A 22,499-nucleotide genomic window follows, 5' to 3' on the forward strand; every position below is an offset into this window, starting at 1 on the left:
CGGACTAGTGTGGACCAGCCGCCATCATGTTGCCCAGCACTCCATCTTGGGTGCCGGGCTGCTGGCCCAGACGCACGCTGCCCTGGTGGCCCAGTGGAGGCCATCAGAGGCTGTGCAGAGTGCGCAGCGGCCCTTCCCTTTAAACGAAAGGGAGGGGCGTTGAAGCGTGTCAGCGCTACGCGGAGTAGTGTTTGACTCCCCACCCCAGTAGCTCCCCGGTTACTGTCCTCAAAGGAAATGGAACGCGGGAGATTGCGCTCCGTTTCCTTTCAGGGCCAGTAAGAGCAATTCCGCGACAGGTTACCGCCCCCAATTGGGGCGCAGGGAAATTTCGCCCCCAATGTTTCCACTTGTGGGGAAGAGCATAACTAGAGGTCATCAATATAAGATGGTCACCAAGAAATCCAATCGGGAATTCAGAAGAAAATTCTTTACCCAAAGAGTGGTGAGTGGCTACCACCGGGAATGGTTGAAGCGAATAGTATAGAATCATTTAAGGGGAGGCTGGACAAGCATACGAGGGAGAAGGAAATATAGGGTTATGCTGATAGATTTAGATGAGGAAAGACAGGAGAAGGCTCGAGTGGAGCATAAACACCGACATGGACTGGTTGGGCTGAATGGTCTGTTTCTGTGCCGTATATCCTATGTAATCTTATGTTATCATGTATCCAAGACATGGGCAGGTTACTGGATGATGTAGTTCCCTTTGCTCCTCCCCTCTTACTTAAGATGGATCATCCTACAGCCGGTCTAGTTAATGCAATGGCATGGTTGAGTGAAGTAGGAAGGAATACCCTCAGCTCCTTTCCTTATGTTCCGTAAAACTAGAACCGCATCTTTTTTGGGGCAGTTCTATTATAATCCCACTGCCAATACTGGGATTCCTGGTCCAATTTGTAATTCCTGGTCCGATGCCCCACCTCCTGAAGCTGCCAAGCAGCTTCTGCATCTGCCTTACTTAAGTTTGTGGTTATTTCACATGAGTAATTTTTTAAAAAACCCTGAAATATTCTAACATCTAGTGAGGAATTGGTTGTGCATGCTAACCTGTGAACTTCACTTTTGCCATTTTAAGGATGTCTTCATGGTTATTTTGACACTTCATTTCAATCATTGGTCTTTCTGGTTTGCGTCGTCTGTCTTGCTGCATTTCTTGCATTCCTCTGTTGATCTGTTTCTTCTTTTCCTTTACACTCGGTGGATTCTTGTGGTGAGTTGTTCATCCTTCTCATAATTGCCGTAAGTCATGGGGCCCAAGTTTCGGGCCGCGCCGAGAACGGCGCAGCTCCGACCTGGACGCCCGTTTTTCGCGCCACAAAGTGCGCCAAAAAAGAACTTCCAGATTCTCCGGCTCCCTGCAGGTCGTTTGCAACTCGGCGCGGCGCAGCACGAGCTGTAGGGGGCGGAGCCAGTTCCCTGCGCTGAAAACAGAGCCGGGACCTCTGCACATGCGCTACAGTGGGCGCGAATGTGCAGTAGCTCCAGGCACCCGAAACTGTGTGGGAGGGGGCCGAAGTACGCAGCCCCTAGCCCGAGCCCTGGCCGAATGGCCTCACTGGGGCTGCGTGCATAAGGCTGCCTCCCATGCCCAGCTCCTGCTTCCTCCGGACCAGACCCGACCCGACTTGACTCCGGCTTCCCCCCCGACCCGACCTCCGCTTCCCCCGCTCCTGACCCCTCCCTCCCAACCGACCTCCCCCCCCCGACCGATCTCCGCCCCCTCCCCCCCAGACCGATCTCCGCCCCCCACCCTGACCGATCTCCCTCCCCTCCCCCGCGCTCCCGACCCTCCCGGACCCCGGACCCGACGCCACCTACCTGTCAATCGGTAAGTCTAAGCTCGAAGTCTTGGGCCCGGCCTGTTCAGCCTCCCTCTCCTTCCTTTCTCTCTCTCTCTCTCTCTCTCTCTCTCTCTCTCTCTCTCTTTTCCCCTTCTACCCCCCCCCTCCCTCCTCCTACCTCTCATCCCTCCCCCCCTCCCTTCTCTCCCCTCCTCCCTTCTCATCCCCCCCTCCCTTCCCTCCCTTGTCACCCGTCTCCCCCCTCTACCCCCTCTCCCCCACTACACCCCCTCTCCCCCACTCCTCCTGCCCCCCCCTCCCCATCCTCCTCCTTCCCTCCACCCCTCGCTGTCAGAAACACAGACACTGACAGAGAGTGAGAGACACACACAGACAGACAGACAGAGAGATAGAGACACTGACAGAGACACAATGAGGGGGGGGGGCATCCCAGCACGCTGTTGGAGGGCTCCCGGTGCTGCAGTCGGTAAGTAGAAAATGTTTTATTTATTGATTTTTTTTGATTGATTTATTGGTTGATTTATTGATGTTTTTATCATTTATTATTGATGGCTCTTTATTTGTAAAACTGAAGTGTTTAATGTTTGTAAACTTCCCTTTAAACCCCCTCCCCCCATTCCCTACGCCTGATTTGTAACCGACGCCTGATTTTCTAAAGTGTAGACAAGGTTTTTTCCAGCGTACAACAATCTTCACTTACTCCATTCTAAGTTAGTTTGGAGTAAGTTTTCACTGACGAAACTTTGAAAACAGGCGTAAGTGGCCGGACACGCCCCCTTTTGAAAATAAAATTCTGTTCCAAAGTGAAACTGTTCTAACTGACTAGAACTGGAGCAAACTAAATGCCGAGAATTTGAATTTCTAAGATACTCCGTTCTACACCAGCTGCTCCAAAAAATCAGGAGCAACTGAGGCTGAAACTTGGGCCCATGGTGTGCTGTGTATTTTAGCATGTTGGCTGTGAGTTGGCTGAACATTCAATGAATTTTGTGATAACCCAGCATTAATCTTTACTTTTAGAACATACTTGTGTACATCTGCTGGTGGCAGGGTAAGTATCAAGTTTAGCAGCATTCTCATGAGTAAACGTGACTGCAGTTTATTTATTTTTCACTGCTAAATGGCACATTGCAACTATGCAAGAAAGCTTATGCTTGAATGTGCCGAAAATTCTGGCCTCGCTGGGTCCGTATGAAGTGCGCACGGACACGGCGAAGCTTCGCAAAAGCCGGTTTTCGGGGCGAGATGCACATGCGCCGAAAACCGGCTTTTCCGATCAAGATTTCTGTAGACAGATCCTCCGCATCTCGGGGAGAAGGACATCCGCGTGGAAGAGATTGGGCTATTTGCCCAACTCATGCCCAATGAATGTCCTTCAAACTTTTATGCCTGGTAAAAGCAGGCGCATAGCTTACTTTCACCAGCATAGGAGTTTTAAAACAAATGAAAATTATATTTCATCATTTTTATGTTAAAAACCCTGTCCATTAAGGTAATTTTATTTTTAACCCTATTAAAACACACACACAATTTTTCCCAAAATACTTTTTTCTAAAACATTTAATTACATTTAATTTCAATTAATTTTAAATATGTGAGGTGTTTTTTATTTATTATGTTGCGCTTCTTGTTTTCGGGGATTATTCTCATTGATAGTAATGGGAACTTGTAAAAACGGTGTTCCAATTATTATCAATGAGAATACTACCTCGTGATTAGTCCAGGCCCAAGTGACTCCAACATATCCGTACGTACAGGGAAGCCATGTCCCCGTACGCTGCACAGCGAATGAGGGCCTCCAACCGGAATCGAAGGTGCCTCCATGACCACCAGGTATTTTCGTTAAAAAAAATTTCAGGTCGGAGGCATTCGTCTGAAGGAAGCCTCCGACTGCAATTTCCCCCCTTTTATTTGAACAAAACTTGAGCAAAATGTGGAAATGAGCTCCAGTGTCTTGAGCCTTTTTTTTTCTATTGGGATTTGGACAACATTGGTAAGGCAACATTTATCGCCCATATCTAGTTTCCATGAGGCTATCAAGAGTCAACCACATGGCTATTCACCAGTCCAGTGCCCGGATATTAACCTACTTTACGTTGTTGTGATTTAACCTTCCTTTTTTTCGTTTTTTTTCTCTTTCCACTCTTTTTTTTTTTTCCCCCCCCCCTCTTTACTTGCCAATATAGTTCAAAATTGGAACAATCACTTATGCATATCTGTACTTGATATAAAAAGGAGAGAGGAAATACTTACTCCTCAATTTGAATTTGGTACCTAGCCCATTAAATGGAAAGTCTTATAAAGCCAACAAAAATAATCAGGTGTTTTGTATGCTTTTTAATTCATTGCAGCAATGAGAGTGGCTTAGTCTTTTATAAGAAGAAAAAGAACGCGGTTATCCAAGGGAATGAGAAGTTAGACTGTTAATGGGTTTTAGGGCATTTCCGCATACAATTCCCCAACATCCCTCCTCCCATTACCGGTTTCCGTTCAATTAAACTACCAAAACCCAAATGTCTAATGACGCAGCTCATCCTGTAGAAAGTCATTAACTGCTCCTGTGGAAAGTAAAAAAGTGCAATCTGGTGGGCAGGATTAAAGCAATTGGGCCTGAACAGACCAGCTGCATACTGAAATCTGCTGTACCAGACTGTCGTACATTTTTAGTGCAACCAACTGTCCAGAAAACCTGCATCCTGAATGTGTTCATAAATATTAAATCTCTCATTTTACAAGTTCCGCAGACTCCCTCTGGATGCATTTTGTGATTGTAGCTTAATGTTTGCACATCAGTTGGTTCAGTGATTGATTTATGTCATTAAAATAGACAGCTCAATCTCGAAATGAACTGAACCAACGATATCTCAGATACTGTACACTGCAATTCATCGGTGATTCCTCTGCAAGAAGAAAGCAGATTACCAAAACAAAAAGAGATGGGTGTGTGTGGAAGGGACACTGGTGTGGAGGAGTTACATAGCTATCATCTTGGAAACCAAAGATGCATTTGCTGTAAATACTGTAACTTTCAGTTAGTGTATCTTAGACTTCTGTGACATCAATTATGGTGTTGATCTGTTGCAAACAACTGCATAGATATTTTGAAAATAAAATGGATAAAGCTTTGACTAGAGGGAACTGCATAAAATTGTTCAGTTTATTTGGAGTAAAACATCTAAAGCAAAACATCAGTTATCAATTATTCGAAGGTAATTGTTCAATATCATCAGCACAAGTGCCTTGAAATTTTGGGTCCAGTAATGGACCATACCAAATGTGTATTTAAGAAGAGTTAATGAAGTGAGAGTTTGAAGCTCGTTTTGTCATATGTAAAGAATTCCAGTTCATTAACTCTACCTTGTAACTGAACATTTGAGACTTGGGTCCTTGGCACTGAGAAGCTATGTGTGCTGTAAAATGAATGGCTACGGCTATGTTGACTGGAGATATCTGGAATAAAGCTGTTAGGATTTTTGGGTGTCAATTATCTACACGTTTCAGATTTTCTGTTTTATTTAGTAGCTGTTACTATTACTATTACATTTTTTAAAAGCTGACATTAGTTTCCTTTCCTTTCTAGTCCATTGATGATAGTTACTCAGAAAATCACGAGCCTTGCCTTTCAACTACATGATGGTAAGGACCCAATAATCTTTTCTTGGCACTGATTTGCATTTTTTCACTTTTTTACTTTTCAAGAACGAAACTACTGTAATTTATGTTTCATATGCTTGAAAACGTCTATTATAACTAACCTGTAGTATATAACTGTGTGGAGGTATTTATTGTGTTAACACAGCAACATCTGTTCTAACCTAAAGCCCCTGGAGTCGTGTGCATGAATCTTTTGCACAGTTGGTTGACTCACCGGGAAGGCATGCAAGACTTGGCCCCTTCCCTCAGCAGTTTTTGGATGTGATGCAGACTGACAAAATTCAAAGCCTTGGGGAAGATTTTTATAACTGAGGTTGAAACAGCAGTTTAACTGCAGCTCCCAGGATGCTCCATGTGCTGATGGTTTTGGCACTTGACTACTTCCATGTGATAATCTTACTCAAGAAAATGAATTCAGAATTATTGAGAGAATTCTTTCTGATTAATAATATGATATTAAGGTTGCTTCCAATTTAGTAACAAATCCAATTCATATTCAATATTGTATTTTACAATGTAACAATTTCATGCTATTTTACATTAGAACTTGCTGGTTATTCTGAATTTAAAAACACTCAAACTGTTGCTTTTGCATATTTGCCTATTCTAATCCACCTTGCCCAGTTTGCCAGCTTTAGTAGAAATGCCAGTCATGAATTATTCGCCCCCCCCCCCAAAAAAAAACCCCACATCCACACAACTATATAGGTAAAGAACAAGGAAAAAAACATTCAACCTGTTGGAGGGTACCGTTTTTTATTTATTTACGTTTAGGACCATCTCTAACATCCTTCTTCCTAAATTGCAGTAGCTTCTCTTAGCATTCCTCAAAGCTCAACTCCTTTATTGTTGGCATCAGTTGTATTGCTCTTCTCTGTACTCTTTCCAATATGTGTACTTCTGTCTCTGGTGTGGTGACCAGAACAGAGCACAGCATGTAAGAGCTGACTAATGCAGTGTAAAGCTTTACCATAACCTCTGCAGCATTGTACTATGTTCCCAGCGATTGGTTCACTTTTTCAATTGCTTTGCCTTGTTGCCTTGTCTCTAAGTCAGAAGGTTGTGGGTTTAAATCCCACTCCAGAGACTTGACCACAAAAATCTCGGCTGACACTCCAGTGCAGTACTGAGGGAGTGCTGCATTGTCGGAAGGGTCGTCTTTCAGATGAGATATTAAACCAAGGCCCCGTCTATTCTCCCAGGTTGATGTAAAATATCCTGTGGTACTATTTTGAAGAAGAACAGGAGAGTTATTCCTGGTGACCTGGCCAATATTTATCCCTCAATCAACATCACAAAAAAATCAGATTATCTGGTCATTATTTCATTGCTGTTTGTGGGAGCTTGCTGTGTGCAAATTGGGTGCTGCGTTTCCTACATTACAATGGTGACTACACTTCAAAAAGTACTTCATTGGCTGTAAAGCGCTTTGGGATGTCTGGTGGTCGTAAAAGGCACCATATAAATGCAAATGCAAGTCTTTATTTAGACATGGAAAGAAACATGGAAGCAATTGCAGACTAGTCACTTTCAAGATTTCCCTGCATTTGTTCACTTACATTTGTGGTGCAATTTTTCAAGCAATGTGTAGTACTTTACATTTCTCACTGTTAAATTTCATTGGCCATTCACTATACGCAATGGCATAACCAGTCGAAGTCGTTCTGCAGCTGCATCCTTTCTCTCTCACTCTTTTTTTATTTTGGTGCTGTCAGCAAACTTGGAAACTTTCCCTTTGTTACCAAATTAGTGTTGTAGAACTTGATGCCCAGTTGTGCTGCAAGGCAGGGTCAAACAGTGCAGGTTCTGAGCCAATTCAACAAGGAAGGAACAGTTATATTGGCTACTTGATGTAACTGATGCGCAGCACAAAAGCCAGTCTTGAGTTTAATATATTTTTAGCAGGCAGGTTTCGTTGATGGTGACAGTTCGACCATTAAGAAAATGAAGTTGACATTTCCAGAAAAGTTGGCAAAACGTTGTGATTGTGAGACTACCTCTTTGAAGTATTGTGTTGGGAACAATATTCTTCAATTCAAGATGATGTATGATATTACTGAGAGCGTGTTTATAAAGGCGAGCAATTCCGCTAAAATTATAGTCAGGAGTGAATAAGGAGAAACTGGTTCCACTTGCAGGAGGGTTGCTAACCTGAGGACACAGATTGAAGGGTATTGTCAAAAGGACCAGGGGGGAGATTTTCCCTTTAAGCCATGCAGGCTAGCTTTACGTAGTGCTAGCTAGTAACGAAATTTTTTACGCAATGAGTTATGATCTGGAATGCATTGCCTGAAAGGGTGGTGGAAGATTAAATAGTAACTTTCCAAAGGGACTATAATTGAAAGGAAAAATTTTCAGGGTTATGCTGAAAGACCAGGGAATGGGACTAGTTGGCTAGCTCTTTCAAACAGCCAGCACAGGCACGCTGGGCCGAATGGCCTCCTTCTGTGCTATATGATTCTAAGGGGTGCATGTGGACTGGATTCACTGGACTTGAAATTGGTTTCTATTGTGTTCCTAACACAGATGAAATGTACACAGGGAGGTTAAAGTAACAGTGACCTCAGTCTTTATTGAGACACTCCAGAGTGAGGAACAGGTCTTGGGGCCGGCTTATATACAGTGCTCCCAAGGGATGCTGGGATCCCTGGTGGCGGAACATGGGAGTGCATGCTTTACAGATACACAACATCACTCCCCCCTCCCCGGCCAAAAGTCAAAGTGAAAACTATTTACAAGGTGAGGCAGTCGGGAGCCTTTCTTTCCCTGGTGGACCGCCTCGGTACAAATGTCTGTTCTAGTGTGTTGGCTGTGCCCACGCTGGGCTGGCGTGTTGTTGGCCCTGCAGGGCTGCTGGGTGAGCCTGGGCTGTTGGGCGTGATGGGTTAAATTTCCCGGTCCTGGATGGTGTCGTTGATCCTTTGGGTGTGTTGTGGGCTCGAAAAAGGTAGTGTCTGCTGTGGGTTGTTCAGGGAAGTCTGTGAACCGCAGCCTCATTTGGTCCAGGTGCTTTCTGCAAATTTGTCCATTGTCTAGTTTGACTACAAACACTCGACTCCCTGCTTTAGCTATCACCGTGCTCACGATCCACTTGGGACCATGTCCATAGTTTAGCACATACACAGGGTCATTCAGAAGTATTTCGCGTGACACAGTGGAGTGACCATTGTTTACATTTTGTTGCTGCCACCTGCTCTACCTGATCATGCAGTTTGGGGTGAATCAGCGAGAGTCTGGTTTTAAGTGTCCTTTTCATGAGTAGCTCAGCCGGGGGCACCCCTGTGAGCGAGTCGGGTCTCGTGCGGTAACTGAGCAGTACTCGGGACAGGCGGGTTTGGAGTGAGCCTTCTGTGACTTGTTTGAGGCTCTGTTTGATTGTTTGTACTGCACGCTCTGCCTGCCCATTGGAGGCTGGTTTAAACGGGGCCGAGGTGACATGTTTGATCCCATTGCGGGTCATGAATTCTTTAAATGACCTATGTCAGGCAGGCCGTGGGTGGCAAACATGGCCCTCAGGCTTTCAATGATGGCGGTGGCGGTGCTTCCCGACATTATTTCACATTCAATCCATTTTGAAAAAGCATCCACCACCACCAGGAACATTTTAACTGAGAAACGGGCCCGCATAGTCGACATGGATCCTCGACCATGGTCTGGAGGGCCAGGACCACAAACTTAGTGGTGCCTCTCTGGGCGCGTTGCTCAACTGAGCATATACGCTGCATTGCTGTACACAGGACTCTAAGTCAGAGTCGATACCGGGCCGCCACATGTGAGATCTGCCTATCGCTTTCATCATTACTATACCCGGGTGTGTGCTGTGAAGATCTGAGATGGATGTCTCCCTGCCCTTTTTGGGTAGGACTACGCGGTTACCCCACAACAGGCAGTCTGCCTGAATAGACAGCTCGTCCTTTCGCCGTTGGAACGGCTTGATTAGCTCTTGCATTTCAACGGGGATGCTGGCCCAGCTCCCATGCAGTACACAGTTTTTTAGGGACAGCAGAGGATCTTGGCTGGTCCAAGTCCTAATCTGGCGGACCATGACTGGTGATTTATCATTTTCAAAAGCTTCCATGACCATCAACAAGTCTGTGGACTGCGCCACCATCAACAAGTTTGCAGGCTGCGCCATTTCCACCCCCGTGGTGGGCAATTGTCGCCGACTGAGAGCATCCGCACAGTTCTCGGTGCCTGGCCTGTGGCGGATGGTATAGTTATATGCTGATAGTGCGAGTGCCCAGCTATGTATGTGGGCTGAGGCATTAGTATTTATCCCCTTGATTTTAGCAAACAGGGGCTTGTGATCGGTTTCCAGCTCAAATTTGAGGCCAAACAGGTACTGATGCATTTTCTTTACCCCGAACACACACGCTAAGGCCTCTTTCTCAATCATGCTGTAGGCCCTCTCGGCCTTAGACAAGCTCCTGGAGGCATCGGCGACAGGTTACAACTTTCCCGCAACGTTAGCTTGTAATACACATCGGACTCCGTACGATGACGCATCACATGCTAGCACAAGTCTTTTACACGGGTTATACAATACAAGCAGCTTGTTGGAGCATAAAATGTTTCTGGCTTTCTCAAAAGCAATGACTTGGTTTTTTCCCTATACCTAGTTCTCACCTTTACGCAATAACACACGTAGGGGCTCTAAGAGGGTGCTTAACCCCGGTAGGAAGTTACCAAAATAGTTGAGGAGTCCCAGGAACGACCGCAGCTCCGTGACGTTCTGTGGCCTGGGCGCGTTCCTGATGGCCTCTGTCTTGGCGTCTGTGGACCGAATGCCATTAGCCGTGATCGTTCTCCCCAAAAACTCCACTTCTGTTGCCATGAAGACGCATTTCGACCTCATCAGCCGCAGCCCTACGTGATCCAGTTGCTGGATGATCTCCAGGTTTTGTAGGTGCTCGACGGTGTCCAGACCCGTGACCAATATGTCGTCCTGAAAACCACCGTGCGTGGTAACGACTTGAGTAGGCTCTCCATGTTTCTCTGGAAGATCGCTGCAGCCGACCGAATTCCAAGCATCTGTTGTAGATGAACAGTCCCTTGTGCGTGTTGGTGCAGGTGAGGCCCTTCCAAGACTCCTCCAGCTCCTGCGTCATGTAGGCCGAAGTCAGGTCGAGCTTGGTGAACGTCTTGCCTCCTGCCAGTGTTGCAAATAGGTCGTCTGCCTTAGGTAGCGGGTATTGGTCCTGTAGCGAGAAACGATTAATAGTTATTTATAATCGCCACAAATCCTGACCGTGCCAACACTTTTGAGTACTGGAACAATCGGGCTGACCCACTCGCTGAATTCCACTGGGGGATGATGCCGTTGCGTTGCAGCCTGTCCAACTCGATTTCCACTCTCTCCCTCATCATGTGAGGTACCGCTCGCGCCTTGTGGTGAATGGGTCGTGCCTCTGGGACCAAGTGGATCCGCACCTTCGCCCCGGAAAAGTTTCCAATGCCTGGCTCAAAAAAGGAAGGAAATTTGTTAAGAACCTGGGTACATGAGGCCTCATCGACATGTGATAGCGCTTGGATGTCATCCCAGTTCCAGCGGATTTTGCCCAGCCAGCTCCTTCCAAGCAGTGTGGGGCCATCACCCAGGACAATCCAGAGTGGCAGTTCGTGCACAGTGCCCTCGTCGGTGACCTTGACCATGGCGCTGTCCAGGATAGTGATGAGCTCTTTCGTGTACGTTCTCAGTTTCGTGTGGATGGGGCTCAGGGCTGGTCTAAGTGCCTTGCTGCACCACAGTCTCTCAAACATCTTTTTAACTCATGATGGATTGGCTAGCGCCAGTGACCAGTTTTATGGCTAAGGGTAAGCCATTCAATTTTACGTTTAGCATTATAGGTGGACATTTCGTTGAAAATGTGTGCACCCCGTGTACTTCAGCATCTGCCACCTCTGAGGCTCGAAATTGCTTTGATCCACCATGGACCGATCTTTCTCTGCCACGTGGTGGTTAGCAGGTTTTGCAAAGCTTGCAGCTCGTCTACAAGCTCATTGGAGGTGCCCCTTTGTTCCACAGCTCATGCAAACATACCCTTTGAAGCGGCATGAATAGGCTGAATGGAAGCCTCCACAATGCCAACAAGGTGTGAATTGCCTTGCATTCATCCTTTGTTGTGGACTCTGAGTCATCTGAGACCTGCTGGCAGTTGCAGACTCAGGTTTCTGCCCTGTACATTTCTGCTCGCAAACACAGTTCCAGTTAATTTATGAACATTGCTAGCACTTGTGTGCTGAGAGATTTGTTTGGTGTTATCACTGGTGGACATAAACGCCTGTGCTATCGCAGTGGCGTTACTGAGGGTCAGTGTCTCTGCAGTCAAAAGTTTTCGTAGGATGGTCTTGTGGCCAATGCCCAGTACAAAAAAGTTTCTGAGCATCTGCTCCAGGTAGCCATCAAACTCACATTGTCCTGCAAGTCGCCTTAGCTCGGCGACGAAGCTCGCCACTTCCTGACCTTCAGATCGCTGGCACGTGTAGAACCAATACCTCGCCATCAGCACGCTCTCTCACGGGTTAAGATGCTCCCGAACCAGTGTACACAGCTCCTCATATGACTTATCTGTGGGTTTCACCGGAGCCAGAAGATTCTTCATGAGGCTGTAGGTCGGTGAGGTCGACCGCTCTCCTTTTTGCAGCGCTTCCTTCTCCGTCCAGCTCGTTGGCTACAAAGTACTGGTCTAGCTGTTCGACATAGGCTTCCCAGTCCTCACCCTCCGAGAACATCTCCAGGATGCCCACAGTTTGCTGCATCTTTGTGTTGGATTCGTGTACTCGTTGCCAGTTGTTGTATTCCTAACGCAGATGAGACTGCACACAGGGAGGTTAAAGTATCAGTGACCTCAGTCTTTATTAAGACACTCCAGAGTGAGTAACAGGCCTTGGGGGCTCGCTTATATACAGTGCTCCCAAGAGATGTTGGGATCCCTTGGGACTTCGGGGATGCGCTCCCTGGTGGCGGAACATGGGATTGCATGCTTTACAGATACACAACAGTTTCTAGTTTCTCATCTGTAATAAACACAAACTGTTGGCTGTGCCTAATTCATAACTGTGTCTAATGTCACTTATTTTACTTGCCTGTTTCTCTCTCATTCTAAACCTTTTCTACAGCTTTTTCTTGAGTGCAGCTAGGCTGTATCTAGATAGTATGGCTGTTGATGGGGCTACAAGTCCCTGATTCAGTTGAGATGTTCAAAGGGCACCCTAAACTGATCAAGTGAAGCTCACGATGTTTGCCAAGTAATGTAGAATTTCACTTGATACTGATGCTGAACTATTTGACGTAATTGGCCGAGAAATTGGGCCACATAGTGCCCATTTTTCACGTGCTAAGTGGTCTACTAAGACCCCAGATGGCGGCCAGGAAGCTGACGCAAACTTTCAGTTGGAAGTGCACTGCCCGTCATATTTGGTAAGGGCAAGCAAGAAGTGTCCTTTACCTACTTGTGAAACAGGCAATATGCCCTTTGCATATGCAAATAAGGGGTCTAACAGCTGCTCCTGATACTCGCTCCAACATTGGCAGCTAGCACCATGGCGGGCTGCGCTCTGGAGAAGCCAACCCTATAGAACACCGGCAACAAACAAGGTAAATAACTTAGCTGAAGGTGGAGCATTAAAGGCCTCCTCTGATTGTCACCCTCCACCGCCCCCCCCCCCCCACATCGCTGTCAGCCGCGATATCCACCATCTCCGGCCTTGAGATGACCGACACACTATCTCCCACCCCCATGATTCACGATCTGCCCCTCCACCCGATCTCCCCCTGCACCCTACCCACGGTCCTGTGTTCTCTCGTCCCCCTTCCTCGACCGGACCCACTTATCCGAGAACTGTTGTGGCACCAGCAGCAGCCCAATTTTCTTTGCTGGCAGCTTGCAATGCCATGCTAGCTCCATGACAATAAGGTTCAAAGCCCAATAATCTGGATCACTTTGGACCTAATCTCCTGAGCCCAAAAATGGGCGCTCCTGAATTTCTCGCCATTATCTTCCATATAACTTCCATTATTGGGTATGCGAACAGGAGGGATTCTGTTTTAAAACATCTGTTACCATTTTGCTGAAAAAAAGGGAGAACCTCAAGCCCAACAACATCATTGAAAATTATGGCCTACGAAAGCCTCTGCTCCTTGAGAGGCTTTCCTGTCATTCGGAGGGCATAACTGTGCAGCTTCTACACAAAGTTAGCTTCTGAGCGAGGGTTCGGGTGAGGTATGAGAAGTGGAGGTGATAGGGAGGGGGGGAGAAGAGAAAGGGGTGAATGAACAATACACCTCCATGAAAACGGGAGAAAGTAAAAGGATACAATCAAGGAGAAACATGTACTTTTAAAAAGAAATCTCTCACCTTCTTCCAAATTTTTAACTGGAGGGAGGTAATTTTTCATGTTTTATTGTTAAAAACCAGCATTCCACCAAAGTGCATGCTTACACCATCTGCAGCTTGTAAGTCAGAAGACATGGGGCAGGAGGGTGCGGGGGGGGAAGTGGGATGTAAGGAGGAGGATCAGGTATAAGGATACCGTCCTCTTCGATGGATTGAGCCCCGCCGCTGGCCACAGCCTCAGCAATGGCCTGACCGATAATGGCCAGCATCCTCACCTCCATGGGGGTTAGCACACGCAGGCGCACCTCTATCCCTCCGGTTAGTTCCTGCTGCCTTTGGTTGTGTGGCACCTTCTCCTGCTCGAGAGAGGCGAGTGTGGCAGTGAGTATTGTGCAATATGTTTGCGTGATGCGGCTGTCATGGTTGAATGGCTGGTAGTGTTTGCAAGCTGTGAGATGTACGTGTGAAGATATTAACAGTGATAAGTGTATGCCGGTGAGACGAAATATATGAATGTTGGGTCTGAGCCCTGATTGATAGAGATTGTTGGTTGTTGAGTGTTCGGGGTGTGGTGAATTGAGCTGGGGCTGAGGCTAGTGGTGCAGTTGGATAGTTAAGGCATTTAAAAATGCATTCACTAACCTTGACCACTCGTGTGAGCTTCTTGTGGCACTGCATCCAGGCCCTTGGGGCAAAACTCATGGTGTTTATCTCCCTGGCTGTCTGTTCCCATTGCCTACTCATCGTGTGTCTGGAGGACCAGCTGCCCCCCTGCAGATACAGGACATCACTCCTTTTCACCTCCAGTGCAGCATTGGAAAGCTTTGGCGCACACTGTCTCTCCCATGGTCAGCCATTCTTGATTGTTGCACTGCACTATTCCGAATGATCTCAGTACCTTCAGCATGCACAATACATTTTCCCGTTAAGCCGTGCAGGCTAGCTTTACGTAGTGCTAGCTAGTAATGAAATTGGGTCCCCCTGCAGCAATCATGATAATGAGCAGGGAGCATGAAGATGGCGTGCTGCCTGCATTACGTTGCAGTACCGGTGTTGCTCGAAACGGGGTAATCACGGATCGCGATCCCTCTGCCCGTTTTTGGGGCCTATCCGAATTGACTGAAATTTTCCCCTTTTAAAAAAAAAAACGGGTGGGTTTGGAGTGTGGGGGCAGTTGAAGTGTTAAAAATGGGATTTCTGACCTGATCTCGCCTCCAACCCACGTCCGGTTTTACTGGAGGTGGGATGGGGACAGGCAGCCAACCCGTTCCCAGGGGGTAATACCTTAATTGAAATATTGTAATGAGGCTGGAAGCCTCTCTCTTTTTTGATCTCCATTTTGAATTTAACTCCCGTGTCAGCTGTGGCTCAGTGGGTAGCACACTCGCCTCTGAGTCAGAAGGCTGTGGGTTCAAGTCCCAGTCCAGGGACTTGAGTACCAAAAATCTAGGCTGACATTCCAGTGCAGTGCTGAGGGAGCGCTGCACTGTCGGAGGTGCCGTCTTTCAGATGAGACTTTAAACCGAGTTCCCATCTGCCCTCTCAATTGGGCGTAAAAGATCCTATGGCACTATTTCGAAGAAGAGCAGGGGAGATTGTCCTGGCCAATATTTATCCCTCAATCAACATAACAAAAAAACTGATTATCTGGTCATTATCACATTGCTGTTTGTGGGAGCTTGCTTGTGCGCAAAATGGCTGCCGCGTTTCTCACATTACAACTGTGACTCCACTCCAAAAATACTTCCTTGGCTATAAAGCGCTTTGAGATGTCCGGTGGTCGTGAAAGGCGCTATATAAATACAAGTCTTTCTTTCCCAGGTTTCCTGCCCGCCTCGGAGGCCCCTGCCCCCAACCCACCTCCCTTGAGAAAATTACGGACATTGTGTTTCTTAGTTTAAAGGTTTCATCACGATAAGCATATTGAATTGCATAGTCTCATTTCTCGAGAAGTGGAAATTGCATTTTGAGGCTAGCCATTAGGGTTGAGCTGACAAATTTCATTGTACATCGGAGGCCTGTCCTGTTCTAATGTATTTTTCCTAGTTTTAATTGTTTTCACTTTTCTCCCCCACTCACTTTATTCCCCAGGTGTCTCTTGAATCTATCAACCTAGTTGCGATTTATGTGTAGTATTGTAATTAATTGGTGGATTAGACGCTAGATGGATTGTGGTTATCTTCCAATGATTTCCAACTTCACCTCGAATCATAGAATCTTATGGCACAGAAGGAGGCCATTTGGCCCATGGTGCCTGTGCTGGCTCTTTGAAAGAGGTATCCAGTTAGTCCAAGTCCCCTGCTCTTTCCACATAGCCCTGCATATTTTTCCTTTTCAAGTACATATCCAATTCCTTTTTGGAAGTTATTGAATCTGCTTCTGCCACCCTTTCAGGCAGTACATTCCACCTCATAACAACTCTTGATGGTCATAGGCATTGGCTCATTTTCTTCAAATTTGGAAATTAGGCATTCCTAGATGTTGTGGGAATTCTTTCATTCATCTCCTTCTTTCTTCTTCCCCCGCCGACTGATATAATGTCAGCACTTAACTGCCCACAAACTGCAAATGCTAAACAGCAGCAAATTGCACTGTTTATTGCAACATTAGAGGGAGCAGCGTGCGGCGGCCTGGCCTGGAAATTGGCACGGTCCTGACCTGCAAGACCATCAGCAGGCCGGGGTCATTAGAGGTAGCCGCGTGCGGCGGCATACCACTGCAGGGAGCAGCGCATGCTGCTGCAGGAGGGCGACGGCTGATTGCAGTGCAGGCAGGTACAGCAGGTGCGGCGAGGTCAGGACGAAGGAGCAGCAAGAGTACGTAGAGGGATGTGATTGGGGCCCAGAAGAGGCGAGGGCCCAGGGGCAGCACGGGCCAGCCTACACTGTGATACGTGCGCGCACTCGGTCCGTGCAGCAGAGCTGGTCTCCAGTCGTCTTGGTTAATCCTTGCCAATGGACCAAGACCTGGCTCTGTCAAGCCCGTGTGGTGGCTGGGGTGCAACGGCCACCACACTTTAAATAAAAAAATTACGCACAGGCATCTTCCACCCTTCAAGATGTAGTTTGGGATCCAGAATATCAGGGCCTTCATTCAAACACCTGTGAACTCACCTCTTTTCGGCGCGGAAGCAAGTCATTCTCGTTTCGAGGGATTGCCTATGATGATGATTATGATGCACTGTTGTGGCCTTTGGGAGTGCTGTGAGGAATGCAGCTATAATATTTTATTGGCATTGAAGTTAGGTTCACTGCTTTCAACATTCAGCCATTTCGGTGCAGAATAATACTACAAGTTGTACCTCTCTCGTCCGTGGTTCTTTCATCCGGAAACATCCGTGGTTCGGCATTAGTTGGGTCTGTGGGAGAGGAGCATTTATATATTTTTTAAAGTTTCGATCGGCTGCAATGGCTGATCAGTCAGTGTGTTTGGTGATCGGCTGGGAGTATCTGTCAGTCAGTGAGTACGTGCGCGGGTGCTGGGGGAGCCGTGCACAGGCTGCTGTGGCACGCACTCACACATACAGGAGCCTGGGCGCTCTCCACCGGTACCAGTAAGCGAGACCTTCTGTGGTTCAGAAAATCTCTGTTCCGGCACTGGTCAGATCCCAAAGGTGCCGGACTGGAGAGGTACATACTGTGTACACACAGAGGATGGTGGCTGAGGCTGTACATACAACAATAACTTGCATTTATTTTGCGCATTTAACACAGTAAAAATGTCCCAAGGTGCTTCACAGGAGCGATTTATCAAACAAGATTTGACATCAAGCCACAAAAGATGATATTCGGACAGGTGACCAAAAGCTTGGTCAAAGAACTGGGGCCAAGGCAGCTGATGGGCACCAATGGTGAATGATGAAAATCGTGGATGCGCAAGAGGCCAGAATTGGAGGAGTGCAGAGATCTCTGAGGGTTGTAGGGCTGGAGGAGGTTAAAGAGATAGGGAGTGGTGAGGTCATGGAGGGATTTGAACTTGAGGATGAGGATTTTAAATTAGATTTTAAAAAATTATAATACAAGATGTCAGTTGGTAAACTAAAAGATAAATATAAGAGAGGAATGCTTTTAAATGTAAATTTTTGATCAGAGCTGCCAGACAGTAAGGGGTGTGTAACAGTGTGTGAGTGGACAGAGTTCACTGGCTCATGTCGATATTCACATGGCCTGTGTTCTGGTGATGCGGTTCCTAGCAACAGATCCCCCCCAGTCAGATTTTATGAGTTCAGTATTTTATTGTTGGCTAACTAGAGTTGTCGTTAATGCTATTGAAGTAGAAAATTAATTTTTTGCCACTTTTTTGTTGTAAAATCAATTCTTACAGAAAAATGTGGAGATTTGGGGAGAAGATTATTTATTTGTTCGTTGTATGGACTTCAATGTGCGTCTGTGTACAGCAGAAGAACCACGAGTCGTTTGTCATTGATTTTTGACTTGAGGGCTTTTTGGAGTTTCTAAACTTAGCGATTTAACGTTTGAAATACTCCACTCTGTGTGCATGCATTATGAATCACAAAGGTTTAATTTTTTAAATGAGGACTTTTTTCATCTTTTGAGAAATGCTGTGAAACTGGTGTAACTTGAATTACAGGCTGCCATTGCTTTATGCGTTGAAGCAGAGTAGGAGCATGGCTTAAAGTTCAAATTGGGTCAAAGCTCATGAAGTCAGAAAGCAAAGTAATGGCTGTGGGGAAAACGATCCCCTCTTATTTCTATGATGTTCCTGCATTATGCCCCTTCTGTTTACTGCCACAAGACATGGACATCGGGAAGAAGTTTCCACTTGTGGGGAATCCAAAACTAGGGGCCATAAATATAAAGTAGTCACTCATAAATCCAATAGGGAATTCAGGAAAGACTTCTTTACCCAGAGAGTGGTGAGAACGTGAAACTCCGCGACCACATGGAGTATTTGAGGCGAGAAGCATAGATGCATTTAAGGGAAAGCTAGGAGAAAGTAATTGAAGGATATGCTGATCTGATGAGATGAAGTAAGGTGGCAGCAGGCTCATGTGGAGCATAAACACCGGCATCATCCAGTTGGCGGAATAGCCTGTTTATGTGCAATAAATTCTGTGTAATTTTTATTTTCATTGAGGGACGAAGTCGAAGGGTGACGGTCTGAATTGAAGATTTTAAAAGGCTAAAAGATTAAGTAAATCAGGAAGTAGTGAGCAAGTGTCAATTTTCATTTTATAAACTTGAAGGTTATGGGTGAAGTAATTCGGAAGCTCCACAGTTTTGAGGGCCTGGTGCAGAATGAGTTCGAGAGTGGGACAATGTGATGATTTTTCTATTAATACACTAATGACTTGGAAGAGGAGTAACTTGCAGCAGGGAACCTCGAAGGAACAGGAATGGAACTTGATGATGAATGCTGACCAATGGTATATTATCAATAAGAGAGAGAGAAGGCGAGGAGGCTGGAGGTGAGAAAGCATTGCCTGTTGGGTGGGGGAGGTGGTGGTGGGGGGGTGGGTGCGGGTGCGGGGTGCGGTTCTTATTTCTCTCTCCTTCCAGGTGTGCAGCAGGAGTTAGAGCCTGTTTAAATTTAGAACCGTATTCAAGTCTAGGCCAGGCTGGTGTTTAATAGAGTATGGAGAATTGCAGAGAGCTCGTATTGGGGCAAAAGAGGAAACTTTTTTTTAAGGCAGCTTTGGGAATGGAAATATGAAACTTCCAATTGAGGTCGCAGGAGATAATGAGGTCAGGGCAGGGGTATTGCTGAAGGACCATGGTGAAGGTGTTAAAGGTGAGTTGTTGGTAGTGCTTCAGAGAGCATTAAAAAAATTGGAGCTTCGTAAACTTAGGCCATATTTACTTGTGCTACTTTCCCCCACCCTTTTTCTGATTCTTTGTTTACCCCCTACCCACATTTTAAGAGATGATTTCTGTTGATGTGGATTTGTATTTACTCTGTACAGCCACCAGAGGGCTCATCCCCTGGAGTCCCAAGGGATCCCATAATCCCTTGGGAGCACAAGTATTTAAGGAGGCTTCACAGGTTGGAGAGGCACTCTGGAGACCTGCAATAAAAGACTACGGTCACACTTTACTTTGAGCTCACAGTGTTCAGTCTGACTCTTTTTCCATACACAACAACTGGCAACGAGATACAGATAGCGAACCCAAAGATGCAGAGAACAGTGAGCATCCTGGAGAAATTCTTGGAGGGAGATGATTGGGAAACTTTTGTGGAGCGACTCGATCAATACTTCGTGGCCAACGAGCTAGATGAGGAAGAGAGCGCTGCCAAACGAAGGGCGATCCTCCTCACCGTCTGTGGGGCACCAACGTATGGCCTCATGAAGAATCTGCTCACTCCAGCGAAACCCACGGAGAAATCGTACGACGATTTGTACACACTGGTCCGAGAGCATTTCAACCCGAAGGTGACGTACTGGTTCTACACCTACAAAAGGTCTGAAGGCCAGGAAGTGGCGAGTTATGTTGCTGAGCTAAGACGCTTTGCAGGACATTGTGAATTGGAAGGACATTTGGAGCAGATGCTCAGAGTTTTTCATACTTGGCATTGGCCACGAAACCATACTTCGCAAACTTTTGACTGTAGAGACCCCAACCTTGAGTAAGGCCATAGCGATAGCCCAGGCGTTTATTGCCACCAGTGAAAATACGAAGCAAATCTCTCAGCACACAAATGTTGCTACAAGTATTATGAACAAAGTGATGTTGTTTTCGAATCATAATGTACAGGGCAGGTCACACATACATGCAGCTGCACGTCCACAGATGACCGAGTCCACCATCAAAGGTAATGAATGCAAGGCCATTAACACCTTGTTGGGACTGCTGGGGTGATCATCATTTCCATTCATGCCGATTCAAATAGTAGGTTTGCAAGGGCCGTGGAACAATGGGACACCTCCAACGAGTGTGCAGGCAAGCTGCAAAACCTGTTAAATCTGAAAACCACCATGTTGCAGAGGAGGACAGACCCATGGAGAATCACGACGAACCAGAGCCTCAGATGGAGGAGGCAGAGGTACATGGGGTGCACACATTCACCATGAATTGTCCCCCGATAATGCTGAATGTTGAACTAAATGGACTCCCGGTGTCAATGGAGCTGAACACGGGCGCGGGCCAGTCCATCATGGGCAAAAAGACTTTCGAAAGGTTGTGGTGCAACAAGGTCTCAAGGCTATCTTAACTCCAGTTCGCATGAAACTAAGAACTTACACGAAAGAACTGATTCCTGTAATCGGCAGTGCTACTGTGAAGGTCTCCTACGATGGAGCGGTGCACAAACTACCACTCTGGGTGGTACCGTCGATGGTTCCACGCTGCTCGGTAGAAGCTCGCTGGAAAGATATGCTGGAACTGGCATGATGTCCGAGCGCTATCGCCCGCTGACGACATTTCGTGTGCCCAGGTCTTAAACAAATTTCCTTCGCTGTTCGAACCAGGCATCGGGAAATTCCAAGGAGCAAAAGTGCAGATCCATCTAATTCCGGGGGTGCGACCCATCCATCACAAGGCGAGAGCAGTACCGTACATGATGAGAGAGAGGGTAGAGATCGAGCTAGACCGGCTGCAAAGAGAGGGCATCATTTCACCGATCGAGTTCAGCGAGTGGGCCAGTCCTGTTGTCCTAGTCCTCAAGGGAGATGGCACCGTCAGAATCTGTGGCGATTACAAAGTAACTATCAATCGTTTCTCCCTGCAGGACCAATACCCACTACCAAAGGCCGACGACCACTTTGCAACGCTGGTGGGAGGAAAGACATTCACGAAGCTGGATCTGACTTCAGCCTACATGACACAGGAACTGGAGGAATCATCGAAGGGCCTCACCTGCATTAACACGCACAAAGTTCTTTTTGTTTATTACAGATGCCCATTTGGAATCCGATCAGCAGTGGCGATATTCCAGAAGAACATGGAAAGTTTACTGAATCGGTCCCACACAACGTGGTCTTCCAGGACAACATCTTGGTCACAGGTCGGAACACAGTCGAGCACCTGCACAACCTGGAGGAGGTTCTTAGTCGACTCAACCGTGTGGGGTTCAGGATAAAACGCTCGAAGTGCGTTTTCCTGGCGCCTGAAGTGGAGTTGTTGGGAAGGAGGATTGCGGCAGACGGCATCAGGCCCACTAACGCGATGACAGAGGCAATCGAGAATGCACCGAGGCCACAGAACGTGGCGGAGCTGCGGTCATTTCTAAGACTCTTGAACTACTTTGGTAACTTCTTACTGGGTCTCAGCACACTGCTAGAACCACTACATGTCTTACTACGAAAAGGGGGCGAATGGGTTTGGGGCAAAGGCCAAGAAAATGCCTTTGTAAAAGCGAGAAAATTGCTATGCTCAAACAAATTGCTTGTGTTGTATGATCCATGTAAGCATTTAGTACTAGCATGTGATGCATCGTCATATGGCGTCGGGTGTGTATTTCAACAAGCTAATGATTTCGGGAAATTGCAACCGGTTTCTTATGCATCCAGGAGTCTGTCGAAGGCTGAGAGCCTACAGCATGATTGAAAAAGAAGCGTTAGCGTGTGTCTATGGGGTAAAAAAAAATGCATCAATACATGTTTGGACTAAAATTCGAATTGGAAACTGACCATAAGTCACTTCTATCCCTGTTTTCCGAGAGTAAAGGGATAAATACCAATGCATCGGCCCGCATCCAGAGATGGGCGCTCACGTCCGCATACAACTATGCCATCCGCCACAAGCCA

General features: G+C 46.8%; 1 protein-coding gene across 4 annotated transcripts in view; it reads left to right on the forward strand.

Moving 5' to 3' along the window:
- The window catches only part of LOC139264342 (lysophospholipid acyltransferase 1-like), a 192,602-nt gene that overhangs the window by 85,132 nt on the left and 84,971 nt on the right, over positions 1–22,499 (forward strand). For all 4 annotated transcript variants that reach the window (XM_070880628.1, XM_070880629.1, XM_070880631.1 and 1 more), the window contains one exon: positions 5,386–5,441. In XM_070880628.1, the coding sequence (XP_070736729.1) occupies positions 5,386–5,441 (56 nt within the window). The remainder of the gene's footprint in view (positions 1–5,385; positions 5,442–22,499) is intronic.

This window comes from Pristiophorus japonicus, chromosome 5, assembly GCF_044704955.1.
Source record: "Pristiophorus japonicus isolate sPriJap1 chromosome 5, sPriJap1.hap1, whole genome shotgun sequence".
NCBI classification, from domain to species: domain Eukaryota; kingdom Metazoa; phylum Chordata; class Chondrichthyes; family Pristiophoridae; genus Pristiophorus; species Pristiophorus japonicus.